Source organism: Protopterus annectens, chromosome 3.part0 (assembly GCF_019279795.1).
Source record: "Protopterus annectens isolate FY-2018-M chromosome 3.part0, PAN1.0, whole genome shotgun sequence".
NCBI classification, from domain to species: domain Eukaryota; kingdom Metazoa; phylum Chordata; order Ceratodontiformes; family Protopteridae; genus Protopterus; species Protopterus annectens.
Window position 1 is genome coordinate 824,567,624 of NC_056731.1, and position 27,594 is coordinate 824,595,217.

The following is a 27,594-nucleotide window of genomic DNA, read 5'->3' on the forward strand; positions in this document are numbered from 1 at the left end:
GTGTGTGTGTGTGTGTGTGTGTGTGTGTGTGTGTGTGTGTGTGTACTCCATGGAGCAGCATACAATCCAGGACTACTTCTCTCCCTTATGTCCTCTATTGGACAGGATAGGATAGGCTCCTATTCCCTTGCGACCTGATTAGGCTAAAGCAGATGCTGGAGAATGAATGAATGACATTGCTTGGGAATCAGTCTGCACAGTCTGTGTTTAGGGAATGACTGCAATCAACACTTATATAATAAAAAAGAGAGAGCTCTAGCTCGCAGTTACCATTAATCTTCATTTTTTAAACTATTGGGCACTACGATACCAACATCTGAGTAAAGTTTAATAGTTTTTTAAGAAAATAAAGCCATACTGCTGCCGCCATTTTCTGCTTTGTGCTAAGTGCACCCTGTTTTAAAGCAAAACTATATTTATACAGGGTTTTTTTCTTAGCTTTTCAAATTTGTGTAGCAGATAAAGGAAAAGTACAGTTGTGTACACTTACCATAAATGTAGATGTTCGAGTGTATTCACTGTTGCAGTCATCACACTTGGGTTATCCTGCCAGGGGTAGCCCTCAGTTGGCCCGAATACCAGAGGCTTAGTATTCTGCGTCGGTTGCTGTCGCTCCAGGACTGACGTCAGGTCGTCAGTGGTATAAAATCAGGCAGCCGACGCCACTCCATCAGTTTTTCTTGCCCCAATTGTCAGGAGCCCCCAAATAGGGAGCTAGGTTAAGGTGGAATAACACCACCAGTAGAAAGTAAATACCAAAAATTCCCTGTAAAGAGTGAGGAAGAGAGAGAGAGAGAGACAGGGGCAGCTAGACAAGGGGGATGGAGTGTGGGAAACCAGGACTGCAACAGTGAATACACTCGAACATCTACATTTATGGTAAGTGTACACAACTTTACTATGTTCTTCATGTTTCACTGTTGCAGTCATCACAGTTGGGTTGATTCACAAAGCTGGAGAAAAGGGTGGAGGCAGTCAAGAAGACCGGGGGCTGGCTAGGATGCCCTGCAAGACTGCGGTTGCAAAACCTGCCCTGGATTTGGAGAAGATAGGTAGGTAGTAATGCTTGGTGAAGGTATGAACAGAAGTCCATGTTGCAGCCTCCAGTATGTCCCTGGTGGGGACCCCTCTGAGAAAAGCTGCAAAGGTGGAGGTTGCTCTGGTGGAATGCGTCCTGACCCCCTTAGGGTGTGGTTTCCCGTGGTGTTTGTAGCAGAAATGGATGGAGTGTGCTATCCATTTGGAAATTGTTTCGATATGGCCTTGCCCTCTGCCCCTGCTGCAAAGCTGACTAGCAACTGGTCATTTTTCCTATAAGATTTAGTCCTATCCAAGTAGAATCCGAGCTGTCTGTGCACATCTAGAGAATGCAGAATTCTTTCTCCCTTGTTTTGTGGGTTAGGGAAAAAGGTGGGCAAATGAACTGATTGGTTGAGAGCCACACTTGATACCACTTTAGGCATGAAAGTTGGGTTAGTCCTGAGGGAGACCCTGTCAGCATGGAAAATGGTGAAGGGATCTACAGCCATGAGTGCTTGTAGCTCTGAAACTCATCTAGCTGAAGTGATGGCCAGAAGCATGGCTGTTTTTCAAGAGAGGAATTTTAACTCTGCTGAAGCTGCAGGTTCAAAGGGAGGTAGGGTGAGCTTTTCCAACACAAAATTAAGGTCCCAAGCTGGGGTAGGAACTCTTCTGGGTGGCCTTAAATAGTTAGCCTCTCTTAGGAACTGTTTGATGAGAGGGTGTGAGAAGAGAGGTGGCTCTGTGCTGTAATGAGCAGAGATGGCAGAAGCATGAATTTTAATAGAAGAGAAGGATAGGCCCCTATGTAGTAGGTCTGCTAGGTAATCGAGGATGAGTGGTAGGGAGGGTTGTGCTGTTTCAGCTCCTTTAGCCTGGATCCAGGTGCAAAACATTTTCTACTTGTCAGCATAGGTTTTCTAGTGCTGGGGTGTCTGGCCTCTCATATAACATCCAGGACTTGTTTGCTTAGGCTGGCAGCTGGAGGAGAGGTCAGGGTATAAGTCAGGCTGCCAGGTTCAAGGTCTGCAATTGCAGATGCATGAATTCTTCATTCTTCTGAGTCAGGAGAGTTGGGATCTGATGTAGGTGCCATGGTGGCAGGGGTGACAGGCTGTGCAGCGGTGGGTACCAGTGCTGGTATGGCCAGTCTGGGGCAATCAAGATTGCCCTTGGTTTTTCCTCCCTTATTTTGAGCAGTACCCTTGAAATTAGTGGTAGAGGGGGAAATGCACAGATCGAGAGGTTTACCCATTGGAAGGAGAGAGCATCCACTTTCCAGGCCATGGTGTGAGGTTCCCTGGTGCAGAATTTGCTGAGCTGGTGATTGTTGTGGGAGGCAAAGAGGTCCACCTTTGGGGTACCCCATTTCTGTGTTACAAGTCTGAAGGTTCTATGGTCTAGCTGCCACTTGTGTGTGTCTAGCAGGTTTCAGCTTAAGTTGTCTGCCAGAGAGTTTAGGGAGCCTGGTAAGAATTGTGCTAGCAGGTGTATTTGCATGGCTGAAGCCGTGTGCCAAACAGTGATGGCGAGCCTGCAGAAAGGATAAGAGTGAGTTCCTCTCTGCTTGTTGATATACCACATCACTGTGGTGTTGTCTGTTTTGATCACTAGAAACCCCGGGGAGAGTAGGGGTCTGAAAGCTGTCAGAGCATGCTGAACAGCTAAAATTCTCTTTTTGGTTGATGTGCAGATGTATTTGATTTGGGCTCCAGTGGTTCTGAATGCACCTGGCATCCAGGTGTGCACCCCAGGCATAATCTGATGCGTCTGTGGTGAGGGTCTGGGTGGCGTGGGGTTGTGAGAATGGAAGACCCTTGCTGTGGTTGCATGCTGCTGCCCACCAAAGAAAATCTTTCCTTAGACAGGGTATCACAGGTATGATAGATTCCAGGTCCTGACAGTGTTGACACCAAAGGCTTTTTAGGTACCATTGTAGTTTCCTCATATGCAGTTTGGCATATGGAATGAGTAGAATGCAGGAGGTCATGAACCCCAGAGCTTGCAGGATTTTCCTTGCGGATAACTGGGTTCTGGTGGCTAGATGAGAGAAGTAGCCTGTCAGGTAGGCTTGCTTTTCTGGAGTAAGGAATGCCATCTGGGATGCCGTGTCCAGGCTTGCTCCCAGGAATACAATTTTTTGAGTGGGGACTAGTTCTGATTTCTTTTCGTTTATAGTATACCTCAGGGAGGTCAGTAGGTCCTTTACAAAGTACAGGTGCCGTAACAGCTTTTCCTGACTGTCTGCCTGAATCAGGCAGTCGTCTAAGTAGGGGTAAATTTGAATATTTCTTTGTCTGCAAAAAGCAATGGCTAGAGCCAGGCATTTTGTGAAAACTCTGGGAGCAGCAGATAAGCCAAACAGAAGCGCAGAGAACTGAAAGTGCATAGATCCTGCCCTGAAACGTAGATATTTCCTGCAAAATTTCCTGATTGGGATGTGTAGGTAGAGCTCTTTTAGGTCTAGGGTGGCTAACCAAGCATACTTGGAAAGCATAGGAAGAAGCTGCTGGAGGGTGAGCATTTTGAATTTTGGTATCACCAGGGAGGTGTTTAAAATTGATAGATCGAGGATTGGGTGCCAGGTGCCCTCTTTTCTGAGTACCAGGAAAAGCCTGGAATAAAAACCTTGGTGTATCTGGTCTGCAGGAACAGGCTGTATTGCCCTCATGGAGAGCAGGGAATGGACTTGTTTTTTGGCCTCTGCCCACTGGTTTGGAGGAAGATCTGGGAATGCTTTTGGGGTTGGCAGAGTGTGGAAATAAAATTTGTATCCCTGGGACACTATGTTGAGGACCCATCGGTCGTTGGCAATAGAGGCCCAGTTGTTTGCACGGAAGGAGAGTTTTCCTCCTATGGGCACAAGCAGGTGGGCATTGATAAGGGGTGGAGGTGTAAAGTCATTGTGAGTTTTTTCCATAAAGGGGTGGCTTAGCACTCTCAGTTTTTGAAGTGGAGGAACTCCATTGCTTAGATCTCTGCATTCCCTGGGACTACTATCTGGGGGGGTCTGCTTCCCCTAGGTCTTGGCTGAGCTGGCCTGGAAGGGATTGGAAAGGACCAGTGCTTGGATGGGCAATGCCTACTGAACCTCGGAGGCTGGACCTGTAAGAAGTCTGCATAGATTTAGCTTTTTCTTCCATCTTTAAGACTTTTTCTGCCTTGGGGCCAAACAAATTGTCTTTGTTCAATGGTCCGTCCAATAGTTTTGATTTGACATGGTCTGGCAAGATCTGTTCCTTAAGCCAAGCATGCCTTCTAAGTACAGAACCAGTGACTGCTGCTCTGCAAGATGCTTCCAGGGCGTCAAAGCCACATTGCAAGGTGTGTTTAGTAACTTGGCTTGCAGAATGCATAAGCTCTTGTAATTCTTTATTTTCTGCACAAGCAGGAAAGATAGATATTTTTTGTTTGAGGAGTTCCATGGTATGTTGCTGGTATTTCAGCATGTGGAACCGACAATTTAGCGCTCTAATGGCAAGAGTTACAGAGGTGTATACTTTTTTACCCCATCTGTCTAAAGCTCTGGAATCCCTGTCCGAGGGGGTGGGATTCTTAGCTGTGGCTGCTTTAATTCCTTTAGGTCCTTGGGAGATGAACTCTGAGTCAGCAGTAAGATTTTTGAAAATAAATTTATGAGAGTTAGGGACTCTGTAATACCTGTCAGGTTTCCTGGGAGCATGAGGAAGGGTATCAGGAGTCAAACTGGATTCCATAAAGACATCATCCACAACATCTAAGACAGGAGGAATGGCTAAAGGTCTGTGCTGTGGTAAATCTAAGAATTCCCCGAGTCTCTTTTTGGACTGAGGATAGTCCTGACATTCCCATTGAAAATGCTCCCTTAAAGTATGTAGGGTTTCACCAAATGAAAAATCCTCTGGAGGACAGGCAGAAGGAATGGATTCCTCTGCATCTGAATCCTCATAAGCAGATAAGGGTTGCATGTCTTCATATTCAGAAACCTCAGAGTCATCGGACTCCTGGTCAAACTGCTGAGGACAAGTCTCTTTTTCTTTTGGAAGGGGTAGGTTGGCTTCCCCTAATAAGCAAGATAAGGTATTTCGTCATTTTAAGCATTTGAGACTGAGGCATGGAAGCAGGTGCCTAAGCTTGGGTTGTCAGTTTTTTAGGCGTAGTTCGTGCCCTGGGCCTTAGAAACATAGTAGTTTTAAAAAGAACTGAAGACGTGAAAGAAGTCGTTGGTTTGTGTCAAGTAACGGTAGTGCGAAGAACTTCCTCGGAAGCTGGTGCCTGCTCAGCGGCTCCGGACCCATCCAAGGTAGAGACATCAGCAGGATCCTTAGTCAAAGAAGAGTCTCGTGGCATACCAGACTCCGAAAGGGTCTCGGTAGCAGCCTTGGGCATCAGGGGCTGCAAAAGCGCCTCAATGAAGATCGGAGAACTGACGACTAGCTTAATGGAAGCATCGTTGGCAGTTTTTGACCTGTGCGGTCTGTCTCTGTCTTTATCCTTACGTTTTTCAGAAGATCGGTAGTCAGATGGCTTACCAAAGCCATATCGGAATACGGGGACCGAGAGTGAAAATATTTAGGTACAATAAGGGCCAGACGACATACAGTTCTGGTGTTGAACAAAGCACAAAAGGAACAGCGAGATACGTCGTGGTCTGGGCCTAAACAGGTGACGCAGTAAGAATGGAAGTCTTGGTGTGGTATTTGCTTTCCACAGGCAAGACTATTGTTAACTTTTTCTGACATCGGTTAGAGCAAGAAAAAAAGGATCCCCAATGGGGTACTTAGCTTTAGAAGACTTCAACTTCAATTCGGAAACGAAAGGTAGCGGCCGACTAGCACTCATGCAAACTGCTTCTGCTTTGGGCTCCTCATCAAGAAAGACTGATGTAATGGTGTTGGCTGCCTGATTTTATACCACTGACGGCCTGACGTCAGTCCTGGAGTGACAGCAACCGATGCAGAAATACTAAGCCTCTGGCATTCGGGCCGACTGAGGGCTACTCCTGGCAGGATACTCCAAGTGTGATGACTGCAACAGTGAAACAGGAAGAACATCTAAAAGTCATTCAAAAAGTGAGGTAACAGAATAATGTTTACAAAGTTGTCTTTTAAGCAACTGTATGTCTCACAATACTGTGAGACATACAGATGTCCCACTCATAAGGGTGAGTAAGGAGAAAGTCAAGGTTAGCTGACAGATCATGCATGCACTCAGGTCATTGGATAGAAAGACCAGCATGACTCCGTTATTACATGATGATACAGGTCTCAGATTGTATATGGCTGGTATGTGCATAGCATTAAGCAGCATTCTACTTTCCCCAAGGATGATGCCACGATATGAACAGAAGATGACTGACTTTAACAATTGGCTTAAGTTTTGGTGTCAATCCAAGGGGCTACAGTATTTGTCAGGATGGGAGGATATGACCAAAGGAACATGTTGTTTTACCAGGGATGATCTACATCTGTCCCTCTCTATGCTTTTGAATATTGTCCAAAACACTGTTCTGTGGTAATATGGACATCGGGAAACTCAAGCACATCATCCTGTTTGACCAAAATTGAGGCATGTTTGTTTTTGCTGCCAAGTAAGAAAACTCCACCTTTAGTCTCCTGCCTGTGCAGTAGCTGGTCCAAATGTGTGATATGCACTGTATCCCTGCACTGTGTGGGTGCTCACTGTGGCTTTAAACCATGCCAAGGTAACTGCACAAATGTCTGCATTCACTGGGGTGAGGAGAGCATGGAAGGAGTGAAGTTTCTTATTTAGACTCCTGGCATTGAGCAGTAACAGCTTTAGGTCTTTTAGGATTGTTTTTGCTATGTCAGAAGGTTAGTCAGTTTGGCACAGCCTAAAAAAGGCACAACAGGAGAGGCAAAGTCCCATACCATATCCTTGCAAGCTATAGGTTCTTCTCTATGGGCCAGGAAACCCAAAGCATATACTTAAACTTACTGACGACACTCAGCATTCTAACCAAAACCGTATTCATGAGTGACTAACTATGCCACTAAACTGGGATTCATACATGATCCCAAACTTGCACGCCCACAGATTCCTGACCTTTGTCAACACAAACTCCTTGGATTAGATAGTCCATAAGCTGACCAGCGGTGCAAATATGATGGATAGGCTCCACACTAACATGACAGAACACTGCTACCCCCACCAATGTAATGTCAGATTATAATGCTGTCACCTTTGGAATAAAAATAAAACCTGGGATCTCAACTAACCCTGGAACATTTAGGAAAAATTATAAGATGAACTTCCTACTATTAAGTGATAACCCGGAAAATTTAAAAACTGCTATGTAGAATTGTTCACAGAGAACCTTTGCAATCTTTTTAATAGATCGATAGAGCTATACCTACATGGAATAAGCATAAAACAAACTCAGAAAACAAGCCTCCCTGGTGGACTCTCAACATCAACAAGATGTATAACAAAATAAAGTCATGCCAAAAATTAGGAAGTGTAACACCGAGCAAGATAAAAACTCTCTGATCAACTAAATAAGCAACTCAGGGCAAATCAAATCTATACAAGCCAGACTTGAGGTAAAAATAGCCTCCCAAGCCAAGGATAACTAAAAGGATTTCTTTAGCTATGGCCAAAACCTCAACCACAGTACACAACGTGTGCAGAACTAATTGTAAATGGAGCCATTTGCACAGTCTTCTGCCTGCCCTATCCTTTTTTCAGGAGTTCCTTTTACTACCTTAAAAAAACAACATAATATCCCCTAGGTTCAAGTAAAAAACAAAGGTCTTCTCTCCATTTTCTTATCATGTGACATATCCTGCCCTCTCTGCACTATAGTTGCTATCTTCCTCTGTATCCTCTCCAGAAACACGTATAAGGTCTCCAGAACTCCAGATTATACCAGTAGAGGCCTAATGGGTGTTTAACAACCTGGCATTATCACTTTCTTCTCCCTAAATTCAGTATGAAAACCTGAAATGAAGCTACTACCTTTTAGTTCATCCCTCAAAAACCTCGAAGATCATTCATCATGCTTGCACTTTCATCTGTCATTACCTGCCAGCCTTAATGTCACACACAAAGTAACTGCTCCAGCTCTCTATACCCTGTATAAAGTCCAACACAAATGCCTTTATATTCCTTTTGCTCTCTATAATTTACACACTTCTCATTATCTACTTATTTGTTAATCAGTTAAGTGGACCCTTTTCAGCCATAACTGGACAACTGAGTCAAGTACAACTGGAATATTCTAAATTTTCCATACATAATGAAATCAGTAAGCACATTCTGAAATGTGAAAAGATGCAGGCATAAAAGAAAAAAGAAGCAGACAAATATGCAAACTACACACAGTAACTGGAAGTCAAGAAAGTACAGTTGTGTACCTACCATAAATGTAGATGTTCGAGTGTATTCACTGTTGCAGTCATTACAATTGGGTTATCCTGCTGGAAGGCTACCCACAGTCGGCCTGAGTTCCAAAGTCTAGGTCCGGCGTCGGTTGCTGTTGCCTCCTCCTTGATGTCAGTGCGCCAGGGGTATAAAAGTTGCAGCCGACACCATTTTCTTCAGTCTTTCTTGCCCCAGATGTCAGGTGCCCCTAAAATGGTAGGCTCCCTAACGCCAAAAAGCATGCATAACCAAAAAGCAACTTTTCCTTCATCTACAAGCAAATACACCACATAGCTTGTATAGAATAGAGAAGTACAGATAAGTCCCAGCAAGGAAAAAAGGGGGATGGAGGGAGGGTAACCTGGACTGCAACAGTGAATACACTCGAACATCTACATTTATGGCAGGTACACAACTGTACTACGTTCATTGTGTTTCACTGTTGCAGTCATTACAATTGGGTTGAATCCCAAAGCTATGGTTGGGAGACTGGTGCTAAATAGGATTAGGAGAGGCTATCAGGCCCTGCAGAACTGCAGTGGCAAAGCCTGCCCTGGATTTAGAATAGAGAGGTAAGTGATAGTGCTTTGTAAAAGTATGCACTGAACTCCAAGTCGCAGCCTCTAAGATGTCTTTGGTTGGTACTCCTCTGAGGAAGGCTGCTGAAGTGGCTGCTGCTCTGGTGGAATGTGGCCTAATGCCCTTAGGCACTGATTTGCCATGCTGTGAATAGCAGAAATGAATGCAGTGGCCTATCCACTTTGAAATAGTCTGCTTTGAGATAAGCTTTCCTTGTGATCCTGCAGCATATGCTATTAGATGTTGTTCAGTCTTTCTGAAAGCTTTGGTTCTGTCCAAGCAGAAGCGTAGCTGTCTGTGAATGTCCAAAAAATGCAGATGTCTCTCACCCTTATTCTGTGGGTTTGGGTAAAAGGTAGACAAGTGAATTGTTTGGTTAAGGGCTACACTGGTCACTACCTTAGGCATAAATGTAGGGTTTGTCCTCAGAGAAACCCTGTCAGGATGAAAAATGATAAAAGGTTCCACAGACATGAGTGTCTGTAACTCTGAGACTCGTCTAGCGGAGGTTATTGCTAGGAGCAGAGCTGTTTTCCGGGATAAGAATTTTATATCAGCTGTAGAGGCTGGCTCAAAGGGAGGCAGTGTAAGTTTTTCCAAGACATAGTTGAGGTCCCATGCAGGTATTGGTGCTCTCCTTGGGGGTCTTATGTTTTTGGCCCCTCTGAGGTACTGCCTTAGTAATGGATGAGAAAAAATAGGTGGTTCTGTATTGTAATGAGCTGAAATGGCAGAAGCATGAATTTTAACTGATGAAAGGGAAAGGCCTTTATCCAGCATTTCAGTTAAGTATTGCAAAATCTGAGGACTATTTGGAACAAGCGTGTCAATACCTTGTACCTGGTTCCAAGCACAGAATTTCTTCCATTTTTCTGCATAAGATTTTCTGGTGCTAGGCCTCCCTGGCCTCCAAAATAACATCCATAACTGCTTTAGAAAGAGGTGTGTCTTGAATGGCTACATTATCCGCCATGCTGCCAGGTTTAGGGTTCTGAGTTGGCTGTGCAGTATCTGACTGTCTTGTTGTGTCAATAAATGAGGAATTTGAGGTAGTGTCCAAGCTGGGCATTGAGACAAGCTCTTTAGGATTGGGTACCAGTGCTGGTGGGGCCAGTTTGGGGCAATCAGTATCATTTTTGGCTTTTCTTGTCTGACCTTGAGGAGTACCTTGGGGAGGAGAGGCAGTGGAGGAAAGCCATATACTGTTAGGTTTTTCCAGCTGAAAGATAGAGCATCCACTTTCCATGCTTGCTTGTGATAAGTCCTTGTGCAGAATCTTTGTAGTTGGCAATTGTGAAGAGTGGCAAATAGGTGTATGTCCGGGCATCCCCAGTTCCTTGTTATCATGCTGAAGACTTGTGGATCCAATTTCCACTCGTGGGGATCCATTAGGTTTCTGCTTAGTTCGTCTGCCAGAGTATTTATCCTTCCTGGCAGGAACTGTGCTTGCCGATGTACTTGGTAAGTCAATGCTGTGTCCCACAAGTTCATGGCTAGTCTTCAGAGGGGGTAGGAATGTGTGCCTCCCTGCTTGTTTATGTACCACATGACTGTGGTATGTCCGTCTTTATCAGTAGTTGTCCTGGATGAAGTAGATCCTTGAAGGCTGTCAGGGCATTTTGAACTGCTAGCATCTCTTTTTGATTGATATGTAGATGAATTTGACTTGTGGACCATGTGCCCTGGATACATCTTCCTGCCATATGGGCCCCCCAGGCATAATCTGATGCATCTGTTGTCAATGTCTGCCTGGCCGTGGGTAAGGTGAACGGCTGTCCCGTGTTGTGGTGACAGGCTTTTGCCCACCATCGAAACTCCTGTTGCAGGCAGGGAATGAGGGTAATTGTTTCCAGGCTGTGGCAATGTTGAGTCCAAACACTTTTTAGATACCATTGAAGTTTCCTCATATGCAGTCTTGCATATGGAATTAGCAGAATGCAGGATGCCATAAAGCCCAAAGCCTGCAGAATTTTTCATGCAGATAACTGGGTCTTTGTTGCCAACATTTTGAAATAAGTAGCCAGTTGTCTGTGTTTGCCTGGTGTGAGATAAGCCATCTGGGCAGTTGTATTTAAACTTGCACCCAGGAATATTATCTCTTGAGAGGGTACGAGTTTTGATTTCTTTTCGTTTACTGTGTACCTTAGGCCTGTTAGTAATGCTTTCACAAACACCAGATACTGTAGTAGAGTGTCCTTGTTCTCTGCTTGAATAAGGCAATCATCCAAGTAAGGATATATTTGAATTCTTTTTTGTCTGCAAAAAGCAATTACTGGTGCCAGGCATTTTGTGAAGACCCTGGACGCAGTAGATAAGCCAAAGGGCAGTGCAGAGAATTGGTAATGCATTGAGCCAGCTATAAATCTGTGGTATCTTCTGCATGATTGTCTGATTCAGACATGCAGGTATGTCTCTTTTAGGTCTAAAGTCACAAGCCAAGGCTTCTTGCCCAGCATGGGCAGAAGCTGCTGCAGAGTTAACATTTTGAATTTTGGAGTGTCCAGGAATGTGTTCAGGATAGACAGGTTCAGTATTGGTCTCCAGGTTTTGTCCTTTCTGGGCACCAAGAATAGCCTTGAGTAAAATCCTTGTCCCTGCTCTTGCTGTGGTACTTGCTGAATAGCCATCATGTCCATGAGGGATGAAACTTGTTTTTGTGCCTCTGCCCATTGATGGCGTTGCAGGTCTGGCATACTGTTTGGCCTTGGCAGGATGTGAAAATGGAACCTGTAGCCCTGGGTTACGATATTTTAAGACCCACTTGTCCTGAGTGATCATGTGCCAATTCTGTGCAAAAAGTGCTATTTTCCACCTAAAGGAGCTGCCAGAAGATAAGTGCTTGGTGTTGGCAGGGGAACGTCATTGAGACTGTTTCCTGTATGGCTTGTGATTTTTCTTCTCCACTTTTGGAGGTTGAAGCCCCCCATTGTTTAGGCCTGTATGAGCCTTGGGGCTGGGATCTGCCTCTGGGGCAAAAGTATCTGCCTCTTTGTGGCCTGTCTGACACTGGAAAGGACCAATTCTTTGCAGGCCAGTTCCTGCTAAATCTGGGAGGCTGTACCTGTAAGAAATCCTTGACTGTTTGCATAGATTTAGCTTTGTCCTCAATTTTCTTCAAAACCTCTTCTGCTTTAACACCAAACAAGGTATCATGTTGTAATGGAGCATCTAATAATTTTGCTTTAACATGATCGGACAGATTCTGTTCTTTTAATCAAGCATGTCTCCTAATGACAGAACCTGTAACAGCGGCCCTGCAAGAGGCCTCTAGAAAATCAAAACCACATTGCAAAGTATGCTTTCCTACTTGTTCAGGTGGATGCATTAATCTTGCATTTCTTTGTTTTCTGCACATTCTGAATTTGTCAACATTTTTTGTTTAAGCAGTGACATTAGATAATGCTGATATTTAAGCATATGAAATTGACAATTTAAAGCTCTTACAGCCAAGGTAGCAGAAGTATAACTCTTTTTCCCCCATCTGTTCAGGGCCCTTGAATCCCTATCAGAGGGTATACGTTTTTTTGCAGTGGATGCCTTGACCCCTTTGGGATCCTGAGAGATAGTTTCTGGGTCTGCAGCAGGGTTTTTATAAAGAAATTTATGTGAATCAGGAACCCTGTAGTATCTGTCTTGTTTAGCAGGAGCTGGTGGCAAAGAGTCAGGAGACAGTCTGGACTCCGAAAATACATCATCTACAATGTTAAAACAGGAGGAATGACAAGGGGCCTGTGCTGAGGTAATAAAAGGAAGTCTCTGAGCCTTTTCTTGTATTCTGAGTAATCTTGGCTCTCCCAGTGGAAATGCTCCCTCATAGTATGCAGGGTTTCTCCAAAAAAATAATCCTCAGGAGGAGAGGCTGAAGGAATAGATTCTTCAGCATCAGAATCCTCATAGGGAGGAAGAGAATATTCCTGTTCAGAAGAGGAATCGGAGGAAATGGAAACCTGATCTGAACATGTATATTCTGTCTCTTGCCTAGGCCTCTTATCAGGAGGGGGATGGGAACACCTGATCAAAGTAATTAGGTCTTCGGCCATTTTAAGCATCTGTTTTTAGGCATGGAGGTCTGTCCAGGAGAACACTGTACTTGTTTCTTTGTCTTCAGAGCTGCTTTAGCCTTTGCCTTTGAAGCTGAAGTTGGTTTTACATAACTGTGTAGGCCTGAAAACACCCTCAGAAGCAGATGCCTGCTCAGCGGCTCTGGATCCATCTGAGGGAATAGTTTCCGAGTGTCCAATACCTTGAGTTTCCAGCAGCCTAGTCAGCTCCATGTGGGAGTCGGAAGCGGCCTGTGGCTCTAAGGTAGCGAGCGTCAGGGGCTGTAAAAGCACCTCACTGAGAACCGGCGATAGGCCTAGCGGAAGCCTCGTCGTCAGTTTTGGACCCAGGTGCTTGTCCTTTTCTTTGCGCTTTTTATAAACTCTGGTAGTCGGTTGCTCCGACAGCCTTATATAGTTAAATCTTCTGCCAAAATAATGAAATGCAAAATCGTACCAACGCTTAATAGTGCATTGGTTAAATCTAGCACAAAACCGACAACTAGCAATGTCGTGGTCAGGGCCTAGGCAAGGAATACAGTAAGAAGGAAAATCCTTATGAGGTATTTGCTTCCCACAAGAAATATAATTATTAACTTTTTCTGACATTGGTCTGGAGCAAGAAAAAAGTTTCCCCAACGGAGTACTTAGCTTTAATGAAGACTTCGGATCTGAAATTCGAATTTGAAAATCTCAGGAGTCGGACGACCGGCACTTGCGAACTGCTTTTGCTTCGGGCACCGTGCGGCAAGAAAGACTGAAGAAAATGGCGTTGGCTGCATCTTTTATACCCCTGGCGCACTGACGTCAGGGAGGAGGCGACAGCAACAGACGCCGGACCTAGACTTTGGAACTCAGGCCGACTGTGGGTAGCCTGCCAGCAGGATAACCCAATTGTAATGACTGCAACAGTGAAACACGATGAACATCAGACCTTGCAGCTGTGAAAAAGAAACTTTAACCACAGACTCACCATGCTGCTCTATCCAACCCCTCATTTTTCTAAACAGTTTGTACTATAGAATAAGTCAAAGACTTCACTAAAACCTCTCTCTTTTTGGTTCTCTGATACCCTTCCTTTTTAATACCTTTTATTAAATTATTACTAAAGACATAGGCACACATACATTAACAGAAAAGAAAACAAAGCATATTAACATTTTTTTCACTTACATATACTGCACATTACATATATATTTTTCTTTCTTTATAACAGCTCTTACTTAGTCCGACACTACATAAACTGCTCAATTCCTGCCTTCCCTTACCACACTCCTCCTCCTGCTGAACAATATTTAGCATGTATTGTTCTTTTAAACTCCATTTATTGCTATGTAATTTGCTCCTTTCTTTTTCTAAAGATCTCATTCCCAGTCATCTTCTTTTACAATATTCAATACTTCAAATACAGCTGGTATAGATTTTGATTTCTATTTTCTAATACCTGGTTTTTTGGCAGCCAGTGGAATTGCAGTTACTAAGGCCTTACTATGTCTAGGCAATTCACATCATGTAAGCTCAAAAGAATTATTTCTTAGCTACGGCCAACTGCTACCTGCTATTTCTGACAGAGTATGCTGTAGGGTATTTTAAAAATTTGCCATCTCATTAGACCCCCCCCCCCCAGAAAAAAATGTTTCCCATTTCCTCTTCCCTTCCCCATTCCACCTCCAACATTTGTCATCTACCTGAGGAAAAATCCTTTTGAAGTCTTCTTAAGAAAAAAAAAGGAGCAAATTACATAGCAACTATAAAAAACATTGTGCAAAAACTTCCAAGCAAAAATCCTAAACAAAAATCCTAAACAAACGTACCAGAATTACCCGTTCTAAAAACTTAAACCTTGCCTGTGATATAAACAGGACCTGCTGGAGAGATAGGTATATATCCCAGAGACTACCCCATCTATGGAATAGGCTCCCCATCCATGTGAAGCAGAGTTCCTCTCTAATCCAATTCAAGTGCAACTTGGACAACTGGATAGGAAACCGGAAATTCATCCTTGGTTTGGCACCTATGTCTCTGATGCAAACAGTAAACCTGTAAATGGTTCATCTCCCAGGCCCATGCTTATACTTATCAAGGGTACCAGAACTTGTCAGAGATTTGGGATGCATGGCTAGGCTTAAAAAGGCCCTTGTGGTCGTTAGCCTAGTAAACACCTATGAAGTTGCACACAAATGTACAGAACATCTCTAAACCTAAGGTCAAAGCTGTTCTATGTGCTTTTCATACAGCCTAAATATCTAAGTATCTTACCTAAGAGTAGGATTCCAACAGTTACGTGATAAAACTATTTTATGTGGGAGACTCTACCGCCACATGCTATCTTCACTGTTACACAACAGTAACTATAGAGGAATCACCTCTGCAGTTGAGAAGTCAAGCACAGCAGATTTGACTACAATGAAACTCAACACAAGTCACATTCAACTGAATGAGCCACACTGGAAAAATGGAAAAAGGTCAACCCTTTGAACTGCACTCCTACCATATAAACATGATGATGACTTTTCCATTACCTTCATACAAATGCATGCACCTGGCCAGTTTCATTATAATAATGTGACCCAAAGACAAGGCAAAAGAGTTTTAAAACAGACTGCTTTATCTTCTTTGCACTTTGAAAGAAAAGTGTACTGCAAACATCATTAATCTGAATGAGATTACATTAAACTTTTCACCAGCCATAAATTGATGTCTTTTCTTAAGTATTTTGCATTGGAAGAAATGTATACAAATACAGCTACAATTTAGCTTTAATTACTTAAATTTTGTAATGAAAATGCATTCTGAATTTTCTTCTAAATCAAATCTGTGGCTATGAAAACACTAGCTTATTTCCTGAAGATAAGAGACCGAGATCACAGAAACAGCTAAGAACAGGAAACTTTGCGGGTTCTTACAAAGGAAACTTCCTTCAACTCAGCAATAGCTCCTCATATAGAGCAATGAAATGATGAAATGTAGTCTTCTCATGAAAGAAATCAGTATTAAATCACAGTTTAATACAAACGTTTTAAACTTGTGATCAGAACCACAAAATTCGGTCAAGAAAACAAAACGTTTACTTAATACATCTGTACCTCATACACATTTTTAAATAGCAGCTGCCTTAAACAGCAAGAAAATATCTCTGTGTGATTACATGCAAAGTCCCTGGGAAAACTGTAAAGAGAAATTATTAGTTTACAGATTGCTCCAAACAAGTTTTGATTTGCTGCGTTAGGAAAGGAATCTAAAAGTATTAGCCATATGTACGCATTTTAAGTAGTTGTCCAGTTCCTACCTTAACATAGTCTTTTGCATGACCCCAGTCTCTCTTTGCGTCAAGATTACCTAATGTGAAACAATCCTGCTGTCCGAGGTGAATCTTGGCCACTGATCTGCTGATTTTTCGAGTCACAAAATTAGCTCCTGAAATAAAAGATGGCAGACAGTATAAATAACTTTAGTTTGTAATGTCTGAAACTGTGTTCACATGCACTCCACTAACATCACATCTTTTCATCTTTCTTCTAACCATAGCATCATTTATCATCTGAGTAAGACAAGAAGCTCACATTCTATGAGTCCAAAGCTCGCCTTTCACAGCAAACTGTTACTTGAAAAACTTCTTGGGCATTCCTAATTCTCTGCTTCAGTATTTATACTAGGCAGAGAGCCAAGGAAAATCAACTGCAATGTCAGTTTATAAACACAAAATGTAAGGGGGCTTACATTAAGAGAAAGAAACATTAAAAAATGGCAGTCAGACTTCAAGGCTATGTTTTTAATACCAAATTCTCAGCCATGCACTGCATTCTGGCTATCTCACTTATCTAAAGTATGACTGTTCCTTTATAACAGAAAGTGACAACCAAGTGAGCAGTAAAGAGACGAAAACAAATGCAGCATTCATATTCGACTCTATCACAGGCATAAAGAAAATTTAGGATGTACAAATGTCTGGCACTCTGTCACCTATTGTAATTATCTATGGCAACTGAAGGAGACACTGCTTGCACAGAGCATTTTGAAGTGTTTACTTTAAAAATATTGTCAACAATACAGCTCCAATACAGCTAATTACTGCAGATTATAACTGGAGTGACAACTGTAATCTCTGACAGTCCACCATATATTATACATTTTACACTGCACTCAATTTTTCATAGGATAAAATTATATTGTTAGATGTGTCACTAGCCTGTCGAATCCACAAACATTTTGCATCATTGACAGTATTTATACTATGTTCCACAGCTAGCAAGGGCTATGAAAATACCAGATCTGGTTCTCTCCTCCTTGTAGGCCTAATATTGTGATGGTGTCTAACAGCAAAAGAGATACACACACACACCCACACATATGTGTGTATATATATATATATATATATATATATATATATATATATATATATATACACATACACACACATACATATACATACATACACACACACACATTGGAAATATATCTATCTGTACACACACACACACACACACACACACATATATATATATATATATATATATATATATATATATATATATATATATATATATATATATATATATATATAAATATATATATATATATATATATATATATATATATATATACATACATACATACATACACATACACACACACACACACAACATACACACATATTGGAAATATATCTATCTGTACACACATGCACACATATATGGAAAGTGTCGTCAATGTGATAAATCCATAGCATAAAAACTTTTGGAAGGGTTGCTGCCAAACATAGGGAGCCTATAACAAGAAAAACAACCAAAGATCCTGTAGAGGTATTAGACACAGTTTGGAAAAGTTATGAAAATTTGTGTAAAGCAGAGAAATGGGGATATCAAAAAAAAAAAAAAGCACAAATGTAAATATTTATGGAAGACTTAAATATGCCAAGGTTAGAGGTACATGACGCTCAACAACTAAAAATTAAGATAGAAGGAGATGAGATAAAAATGGTGATGTATAACCAACCTGCACGACAATCTCCAGGAATATATAGTATTCCACTGGAAGTATGGAAGTTAGGAGAGAAGAAAAGAATAAAGTTCCAGAAGGTTTTTTTTAACAGCATTTTAAAATGGAGGAGAATCACCAACATTCTGGAAAAAAGCTGTGGTGGTTGTAATACCCAAGACAATAAAGACCCATCCGATCCAGCTTCATATATAGGCCCAATAAAGACCCATCAGATCCAGCTGCATATAGGCCCATTTCAATTTTAAACCATGATTATAATGTGTTTTTATTTATAACAGCTAAAAGAATGGCAAAGGTGTTGCCAAAACTGACAGATATTGATTAACGTGGTTTTGTTGGGGGGAGGAAAATATTTAACAAAATTAATAGAACAATGATGATCCAGAAGGAAGCATGATGTAAGAAAATAATGATGTTGTTGGTGAATCTTGATGTCAAAAAAACATTTGACACCGTAAGATGGGATTCTGAGTAGGGTATTTGCATTCTGTGATATAATAATAAAGTTAATTAAGACGATATATGAGGGATCGAAGGAAAACATCAAAGTGTGAGGGTTCCTCTCTAATAAGTTTATCTAAAAAGAGGGACCAGGCATGGATGTTATTTGTCTTATACTTAGAACCACTGGCAAAGAAACTAAGGGACTCAGAAATTAAAGGATATAGTAATCAAGAAAAATTAATTTTATTTGCAGACAGTATTATTTTGTACCTGATAAAACCAGAAAAGGACATCTCAGTGATGTGGAAGATTCCGAGACAGTTATAAAGATAAAACAATGGCTACAGCTGTAAACTATGTACCCACACATGAATTGGTTCAGCAAAACCCATATTTATAGGGACATAAAATGAAGTATTTAGGAGTATGGGTTTAAAAGGATTCTGTTATGGCAGCTAAGAATATGTGGGAAGAAACTAAATAAAAGATAATACAAAAACTGAGAAAAATGGAAGGTATTGACTATGTATATAGACAGCAAGATAAAAGCAGTAAAATGTTTTTAGTTTCTTCAGTTCCATACACAGATCAGGCATATTTTTATCAACCAGACGAGAGGTTGTGGGTAGTAATTAATAAAGATTTGGAATTTATCTGTGAGGGGACGAGAGCAAGAGTCAAGTGGGTTAAGTTGATCTTTCCATTAGAACAAGATAGTTTTGGATTATGACATTTGATTGGATATTTTACAGCTACACAGTGAAAGCTCTTGCATATAAGCAGAAAGCTACAATTCAAAGTTGAAAGGGAGGATGATGAAGCCAGGGGAAATTCAAGAAATAAGGCGAGGAGAATAATAACAGTCATATATTATATTCATAAAGTAGCAGAAACTATTCCAAGAACTAAGCCAACATGAGAATGGAGAAAGGAGATTCTGCCAATAGGTATGACTGCAATTAGGGGCACACTGAATAGGCAAGAGGGAGCTGGAATTTACTGGAGGAAACTGTCAAAGGAACCGAGGTACTGGGAACAGATAATTACAGAAGGACAGGTAGAAGAATGGAAAGAGACCAAGAATACATATGGACTGCAGGTTAGAAAGTGCCTTCCCTATCTGGGATTGATATCAGAGTATAGACAAAGAGAAAGGGATAGGGGAATCATCAGTGAAAGACCTGCACTGGTAGAATTTTCAGCTGAATTAAGAACAGAAGTTGCTGTTAAAAAAGGGATAACTAGCAGGGGAATATAAAATACTGCATGGAAACTTCAAGAATCAATCACAGGAGGATAGAAAGGACTGGGAAGAGAGATAAGAAGAAATTCACAAAGAAACAATGGAAGGACATATGCATAGCTGCCAAATATGCAACAAAGTCTAGAAGATTTAGGATTTTTGCTTTGAAGTATTGCATAGGTATTTTTATACCCCAAGCACACAACAAAGAATTTTTCCTCAGGCAGATGGCAAATGTTGGAGGTGGGAGGTAACTCAGAGTATATATTTTGGGAGTATAATAAAATTGACAGACTTTAAAAATTCCCTACAGAGCACTCTATCAGAAATACTGAGCAAGCAAATGGCAGTGACTAAGTAAATATTTTTTTTCTTTCTTTCTTTTTTTAGTTGGGATACGAGCTCTGAATTGCCTAGACATAGTAAGGCCTTATTAAGTACAATTCTGGTGGCTGCCAAAAAAGCAATTACTAGAAAATGGAAATCAAAGTCTAAACCAACTTTATTTGAAGTAGTGAATATTGTAACGGATAAAAAAAACTGAAAGAAGGATATTCAGAAAAGGGTAGGAACAAACTGAATTGGAAAAAATGGAAATTGTGTGAACAATACATGCAGAAAAATGCTTTAGAGGAGGGATGAGGTTTAACAGAAGGCAGGAATTCAACAATTTATGTAATGTTGGCTTGATTATATTATACAGAAAAATATATGTGATGTATAATGTTTGTAAATGTGAACTTGTTAATATGGTTTCATTAAATATACACAAATGTAAGTTTGTCTATGTCACAGGTGATATTTCAATAAAGGTGTTTTTTTTTAATCATTCAAGCAGTCAGCTGAAGTTGTTCGAGGTCAGGCTGTATCAGTCACCTCTGTTCTTAGGTAAGTAAATCCAGTCTGTGAGGAAGCTTATAGTAATTGCTCATGGCCAGTTTGAAAGAAGTGAGAACCACAGTTGCTTGTGCAGAAGGGAGTCATAAGGATTTTGGGGGATTCCTTAGAAGTACCCTGGATTTCAGTGGAAATTGTGGAAAAGCAAACACCAACATTCCTGTCCAAGGAAAATAAAAGTCATCTGACTTCTAGGCCTTCTTGCATGGAGTCCTTGAGTAGAATTTTGCAAGCTGATTTGTTCAGAGGGGAGGCAAAAAGATCTAACTGAGGAACAGTGCACAGACAGAACAAATCTTGGAATTCTCCCTGATCTAGTTTCCATCCGTAAGGGTCTACCCCCTGCTCAGCTTGTCTGCCACAAAATTTCACTGTGAAGGAATGCAGGATGCCTGTAGAGAAAGACTGTGCTATAAAGCTATACTCCCATGATAACATGGCTAGTCTGCATAGGGGGTAAGATCTGGTTCCCCCTTGCTTGTTTATGTACCACATGACTGTGGTATTGTCTGTCACTACTTGAAGAAGTTCTGGGGACCAAAGGTGATTCAGAGTTTGAGAGCCTTGATGAGAGCTAGCATATTTTTGGTGTTTGTGAGCTTTGGTCTAGCTTTTTTGTTTCCCCAAATACCTTGCACATTTATCCCCCGTGATAAGGCTCTGCAAGCAAAGTCCAAGGTGTCTGTGGTAACTGCCTGCTTTGGTGCAGGAAGGGAGAAGGGGAGACCTGAATTCAAGGATATCTGATGCCTCCACCAAGTGGTTTTTCTTTTTTCAAATCCCAGAACTGGAATTTGAAAAGAAAGGGTGTTGCTGATGGGACCATTGACTTCAGATACCATTGTATCTTTCTCATGTGGAATCTTGCAAGAAGTATCATGAGAATCATAGAATCCTGAGGTATTCCCTCGCACAGTCTGAAATTTGAGTGGAAAAATTCTGGAATGGAAATATAGATCCATTTTTTCCAGTGGAAGAAAAACTCTTTGCAGTGTGGTATCTAGCAGATATCCCATGGACACAATCCTGTGTGATGGAATCAAAAAAGATTTTTGAATGTTTTCTTGGAATCCCAGCCTGTGTAGATCTCTCACCCAATTGAGAGATTCCTGACATTTTGAAAAAGACTCTTTAAAGATACAGTTGTTGTCTGAATATTGAAAAACCTGGATAGCCTGCAGCCTGCAATGGGTTGTAGCAGGAGCTAGGCACTTTTTGAACACTCTTGGAGCACTGGTTCATAGATTAGTACTTAGTTAACTGCCCTATCGAGCCATTTTAAGCCTAGCCAATTATCTCTTGTGAGACTCAAACCCTGCACCTTGTGTTTGCAAGGCAAGCACCTTAACCATTAGGCCACCCTCCCAACTGGATAGCTCAATGGGTAAGGCAGAGAACTGATAATGAGATTAACACACACAAGATCTTTACGAAATGCCTGAAATCTGGATGAACAGGAATGTGATAAGCATCTTTTAAATCAAAGGTTACTAAAAAGACTCATATGAGGAAGAAGGTATGACAGGTTGTGGAGTTGAATCATTTTGAACTTGAGCACTACCACATACTGGTTTAGGAAAGACAAATCCAGGACTGGTTTCCATGCATTTTCTTTCTTTCTGTAAAACATTATTGAATCAGGGAGGTTGACATAAAAAGAAGTTATGTACTCACCATAACGTTCCATCTGAGTAGGTAAACTTCATTTGTCAGCAACCTGTGGGTTACGGATCTGACACGGATCCGAGCCGACAGCATACCAAGCAAAAAGATCCGAGCTCCAAGCCTATCCCCCTTACCCATACTACACTGCAACCTCCTTCCAGTCCTCAGATCGCGTTTGCCACCTGCACATAATAACAAAACAAACTAACAACCTGAGACACCTGACTCAAGGACAAAGTAACCATGAAGGTCAGGGGGGAAGGAGGGAGGGCCGGTTGCTGACAAATTAAGTTTACCTACTCAGATGGAATGTTATGGTGAGTACATAACTTCTTTATCTGAAGTAGTTAACTTCATTTGATCAGCAACCTGTGGGACAGAGTCCCCAGCTACCCGAATCTTGGGAGGCCCTTAAGGAAGGATATTCCAGAGCACTGCAGAGCCAAAGGCAGCCCTTCCTCTAGACACCAAATCCAGTTTATAATGAGAGATAAATGTGTGAGAGGATGCCCAGGTAGCAGCTGAACAAATGTCATCCAGGGAAACTCTAGAGCAGAATGCAGCAGACGTTGCCATAGAACACTTTGAATGAGCATGATCTCCCATTGGTTCTGGTATGCCAGATTCTCTGTATGCTTGTAAGATACAACTCGAAATCCACCTGGCGAGAGTCACCTTTGAAACTGGTTTCCCTAGAAAAGGCTTAGCAAAGGAGACAAAACGTTGATCAGATTTATGAAAGACAGCCATCCTGTGCAAATAAAAATGTAACTGTCTGTGAACATCCAGCATATGAAGTTTATATTCTCCTTTATTCTGGAAATTAGGGAAAAATACAGGCAAATTAATGGACTGTTTAATGTTTGTCTCGGAAGCAACTTTTGGGAGAAAGGAGGGATTAGTCCTGGGAGAAACCCTATCCTTATGAAACACAAGGTATGGAGGTTTGATACAGAGAGCCTGACACTCCAACACTCTCCTGGCTGAAGTAATTGCTACCAAAAAAGCCGTCTTCCATGACAAGAACTTCAGATCAATGGAAACTGCAGGTTCAAAGGGAGGCACAACTAACGCCTGAAGAACTAAGGTCAGATCCCACGGTGGAGATGAATTTCTAACATGGGCTCTCAAAAGAAAAGTGCCTTTTAGAAAGGTCTTACAAATTCTGGCAGAAGTGAGGGAACTAAAGTTGTCCACAATATGAAAATGGGAAATGGCAGCCAGCTGAACTTTCACAGTAGATGAGCTGGCCCCTTGCTGAAAAATATAAGACAAGAATTCCAGTACCGCTGAAACAGGAGTGGTGAAGGGATCCAAGTTCTTTTGTGAAGCCCAAATTGAAAAACTTTTCCATTTGCTACTGTAAATCTTCCTGGTAGAGGGTTTATGTGCTGCCACCAGGATAGACTTGACTCGGGAAGAGATACCAGGAGTCCTGGCAACTAGGGGAACTGGATCAGCCAAGCTGAGAGCTTGAGACCGTCCAGGTTCGGAGGAGCCATTCCCAAGGGATGAGAAATCAGATCCAGAATGGGATCCAAGATCCAGAGTGGAGCTATGAGATGAGACTGCAGGCAGGGGAACCAGACTTAACGAGGCCAGAATGGGGCTATGAGGATAATCTTGCTCCCCAACCGGCGAGCTTTCTGCAGAAATTTTGTCATAAGCTGAAGTGGAGGATACGCATAAAGAAGACCGGGCGGCAAAGCATGGACTAGAGCGTCTCTAGGGGCTTCTCCCAAAGGAGGAATTAGAGCGAAAAACTCACTGCACTTCGCATTGGAAGGCGATGTGAAGAGATCGCAGCAAGGCTGACCCAACTTGAGGAAGATCTGTTCTGCTACACAAGGATTCAGAGACCATTCGTAAGGAGAGAGGATAGTTCTGCTTAATTTGTCCGGCAGTATGTTGGACCGACCGGGAATGTGTGTTGCTAACAGGAAGCGGTCTGTGGAGATCGCCCATTCCCAAACTCTCATGGCTTCTCGGCAAAGGGGATAAGACCTGGTTCCCCCCTGTTGGTTGATATACCAGACCACTGACATATTGTCCTACTGGATAGCAACAGTCCCCAGAGGAAGAAAGGCATGGAGGGCCTGCAACGCCAAAAGGACTGCCCTCATCTCCAGGACATTTATATGCAGTATGGTCTTGGTCTGAGTCCACGTGCCTTGGACAGTCCTGCCCGCACAATGCTCCCTGCACCCTAGGCGGGAGGCGTCCGTGGTCACTGTGGCCTGGGGTGGTAACATAACAAAAGGTCGTCCTTCTTGAAGGGCTCAGGATTGAAGCCACCACATGAGGGAGTTCCTGCAAACCCTGCTGAGGGGAATCGGGAAGTCTAGAGGGTGGTGTAGAATAGACCACTGGACCTGCAACATCCACTGTAAAACCCTCACGTGCAGATGAGCATAAGGAATCAGATTGATCGCTGCTGCCATAGACCCCATGGCTCTCAGGACTAATTCTGCTTGGGGAGCAGGTGACTGAAAGAGGGCTAGCACATGCAGAGTCATGCTGTGAAGTCTGTCTGACGTTAGGAAGGCCCAGGCCTGGAGGGTATCTATCCTGGCCCCTACGAAGTCTAACACTTGAACAGGCTGGAGGAAAGACTTCTTGGCATTTATGGTTATCCCCAACCGGGGTGACATCTAGAGGAAGAAATCCCTGGCTAGAGAAAGTAGATGCCTGGTGGGGGCGGTGAGAAGGCAGTCGTCTAGGTATGGGAAGACCTGTATGCCCTGGAGCCTCAGGTGGGCCGCTACAACTGCTATGACCTTGGTGAACACCCGGGGGGCTGTGGTGAGACCGAAGGGTAGGACCCTGAACTGGTAATGACTGGCTCCTAGCCGAAAGTGGAGAAACCTCCTGGACTATCTTTCCATGAGAATATGGTAGTACTCATCCTTGAGGTCTATGGAGCACATCCAGTCCTCCTCCTGCAAGAGGGGCAGGATGGATTGAATCGTGACCATCTGGAATTTCTCTTTGGCAATGAAAAGGTTAATTGTTGAGAGGTCGAGAATTGGCCTTAAGTCCCCCGTCTTTTTTGGCACCAGAAGAACCTGGAGTAGATGCCTGATCCAGACTGGTCTGGGAGCACATGCTGGATGGCTCTTTTTTCTAACAGCTTTTTTATTTCCACAGCCGCTGCCTCCCTTTGAGTGGGTGGGACATCTGGGAGGTGTCTTGAATAAGAGGACTTGTTGATGAAGGGGATTGAATAGCCTCTGGATATTATCTGAAGCACCCAGTGATCTGTTGTGATGGACTCCCATTGAGCCAGGTGCCTCAAAAAACGCCCCCCCCCCCCCGACTGCCTCCAGAGAGGAGCAGTCGGGCAACCCCTCAGGATTGCCGTGCGGGTCGGTCGGAAAAGGGTTCCCGTGACCCGAAGTTCTTCGGTCCCCCTCTGCCTCTGGGCCGGCGTCCACCTTGTCCCCCTCTGCCTCTGGGGGAGAAGGAGTCCTGAGCATTCCAGGCCTGCTGAGAATTCCGAAACCACATCTTCTTCTGCCCTTGCTGGTTCCTAGAGAAGGACTTTTGAGGGGACGGTCTTCCCGAAGAGGGTCAACCCGTCAAAGGGTGCATTTGCGAAGGACGCCTTGAAGGGTTCCGAGAAATCGCAAAGTCAGGCATGACACCTTAAGATGATACCGGACCTACTAGCTCTAGCGGCTCCTTCCGTGGCATGAGAAAGTAGCCGCATAGAAGTATTGGACACTGACTTGAGAGTGGCCATACAAGCCAAGAAGGACCATTTATCCTCGGGCGACTCAGTGTACTCTTTGACCAGGTCCCGCTGCAGTCTGATTACATGGGCCAAGTAATTCAGCGCCCTTATAGAAAAGGTTGCTGAAGCAAAAGTCCACTTTCCAATACGATCCATTGCCCGAGACTCCTTGTCAGGGGAATGGACCGAAGAACATTCCTGGGAGAGTTCCTTTTTGGTGGCCGCCACCACCAACATGGCATCAACCGGGGAACCCTTGCTCCATGAAGATCTGTCTGCAGGGGGACTGAGAACCTTATCGGGCCTTCTAGTTATCGGCTCTACAGTGTCCGGCTCCTTCCACGCCAAGGTGGTAATCAGGTCGACCAGGGGGTCGGCTGGGGAGGACACCCAAGAGGTAGATGGACCTGTGTCGAACGCCTCCAGGAATACCAACTCATCAGAGGAGGGTTTTTGGGTGGACCCCCCCCCCCTTTGGCGGAGTATTTCCATAATATCTCCAAAGGACACACCGTCGGGGGGTGATTTGGGGGAAACCTCCCTTCCTCCAAACTGGTATCCTCGGTGAGGGACTCGGGGGAGTCCAAGTGCCTCCTTTTGCACAGGCGTTTGTGAGGGACCTCCTCAGGGGGGACTGTCCGAGGGGGGCTCGCCCACGGATTCATGTTCCTCCAAGGGAACTGGCTGGGGCGTAAATGACACAGGCTGTCCCTGGGGGGACTGGATGATGGAGGACAAACTGAGCTACGAGGGAGCGGGCGCAGACCCTGAGGAAAGAGTGAGGGGTCTCAATCCTCCAGAGAGAACCCTCTCCGCCACATCGAACGCCAAAGGTGAATCAGCCTCTCTAAGACAGGTGGCCGGGGCCCTCGGATCTGACGGGGGGATCGGTGCAGGAGCCTAAGCGATCAGACCCAAGAGGATGGTGTGTTCCGACCGCAAAGGAGCTGAAGATACACTCACCCCCCCGGATCAGACGCCCAGCTCTTGGCTCTGAGAGCTCGGATCCAAAAGCGGATCCGATAAGCTCGTGGGCATGTCTGGCATCGAAGTAGTAATAACCATTGGCGCCGAAATCCGGTGGTGGATCGGAGAAGGAGCAATCAAGGCGAACAGTGGAGCTGAACTCTCCCCAGAGTGTGGGGGGGGGGGCAGCAAAACTCCCATCTGCAACTGAGTTTGCAAGAATCGACGCATTATCCGGTCCATATCTGCCTCCGAAATGCTTCGAGTAGACCTGGAGGAAGCCGCCAACGCCGGCCGGGAGGGCCAACGACTTCGAGGCTGGTCGGGTCTCCTCCTCTGGCTCCGGGGAGAAACATGGCGAATGGAGCCATGGGGAGGAAGGCTTGGACACTCTTAATGGAGAAGAGACCACCTTTGCGGGAGGGGCCAAGGGGTCCAATTCAGGCTGCTGCTTGCGGCTTCTTTCTCTCTCTCTCTCTCTCCCCCTTCTCTCTTTTTTATCTTTCTTGGCCTCTCGTTCTCCCTGAGACAAGGTGGGAGGGTGAGTCCTAGACAGGGGAAGAGGGCCAGTCGGCTGGGCAGCCACAGCAGCGGCTTTCGCTACCGAGAGGGAAGCCGACGAAGCTGTTTCCGCGGGTAAAAGA

General features: G+C 43.6%; 1 protein-coding gene across 1 annotated transcript in view; it reads right to left on the reverse strand.

Annotated features, from left to right (window-relative positions):
* Nucleotides 1-27,594, reverse strand: part of GMDS (GDP-mannose 4,6-dehydratase) — a 2,292,844-nt gene that overhangs the window by 1,129,356 nt on the left and 1,135,894 nt on the right. The window contains exon 7 of the mRNA XM_044065162.1: nt 16,291-16,418. Coding sequence (XP_043921097.1) covers nt 16,291-16,418 — 128 coding nt within the window. The remainder of the gene's footprint in view (nt 1-16,290; nt 16,419-27,594) is intronic.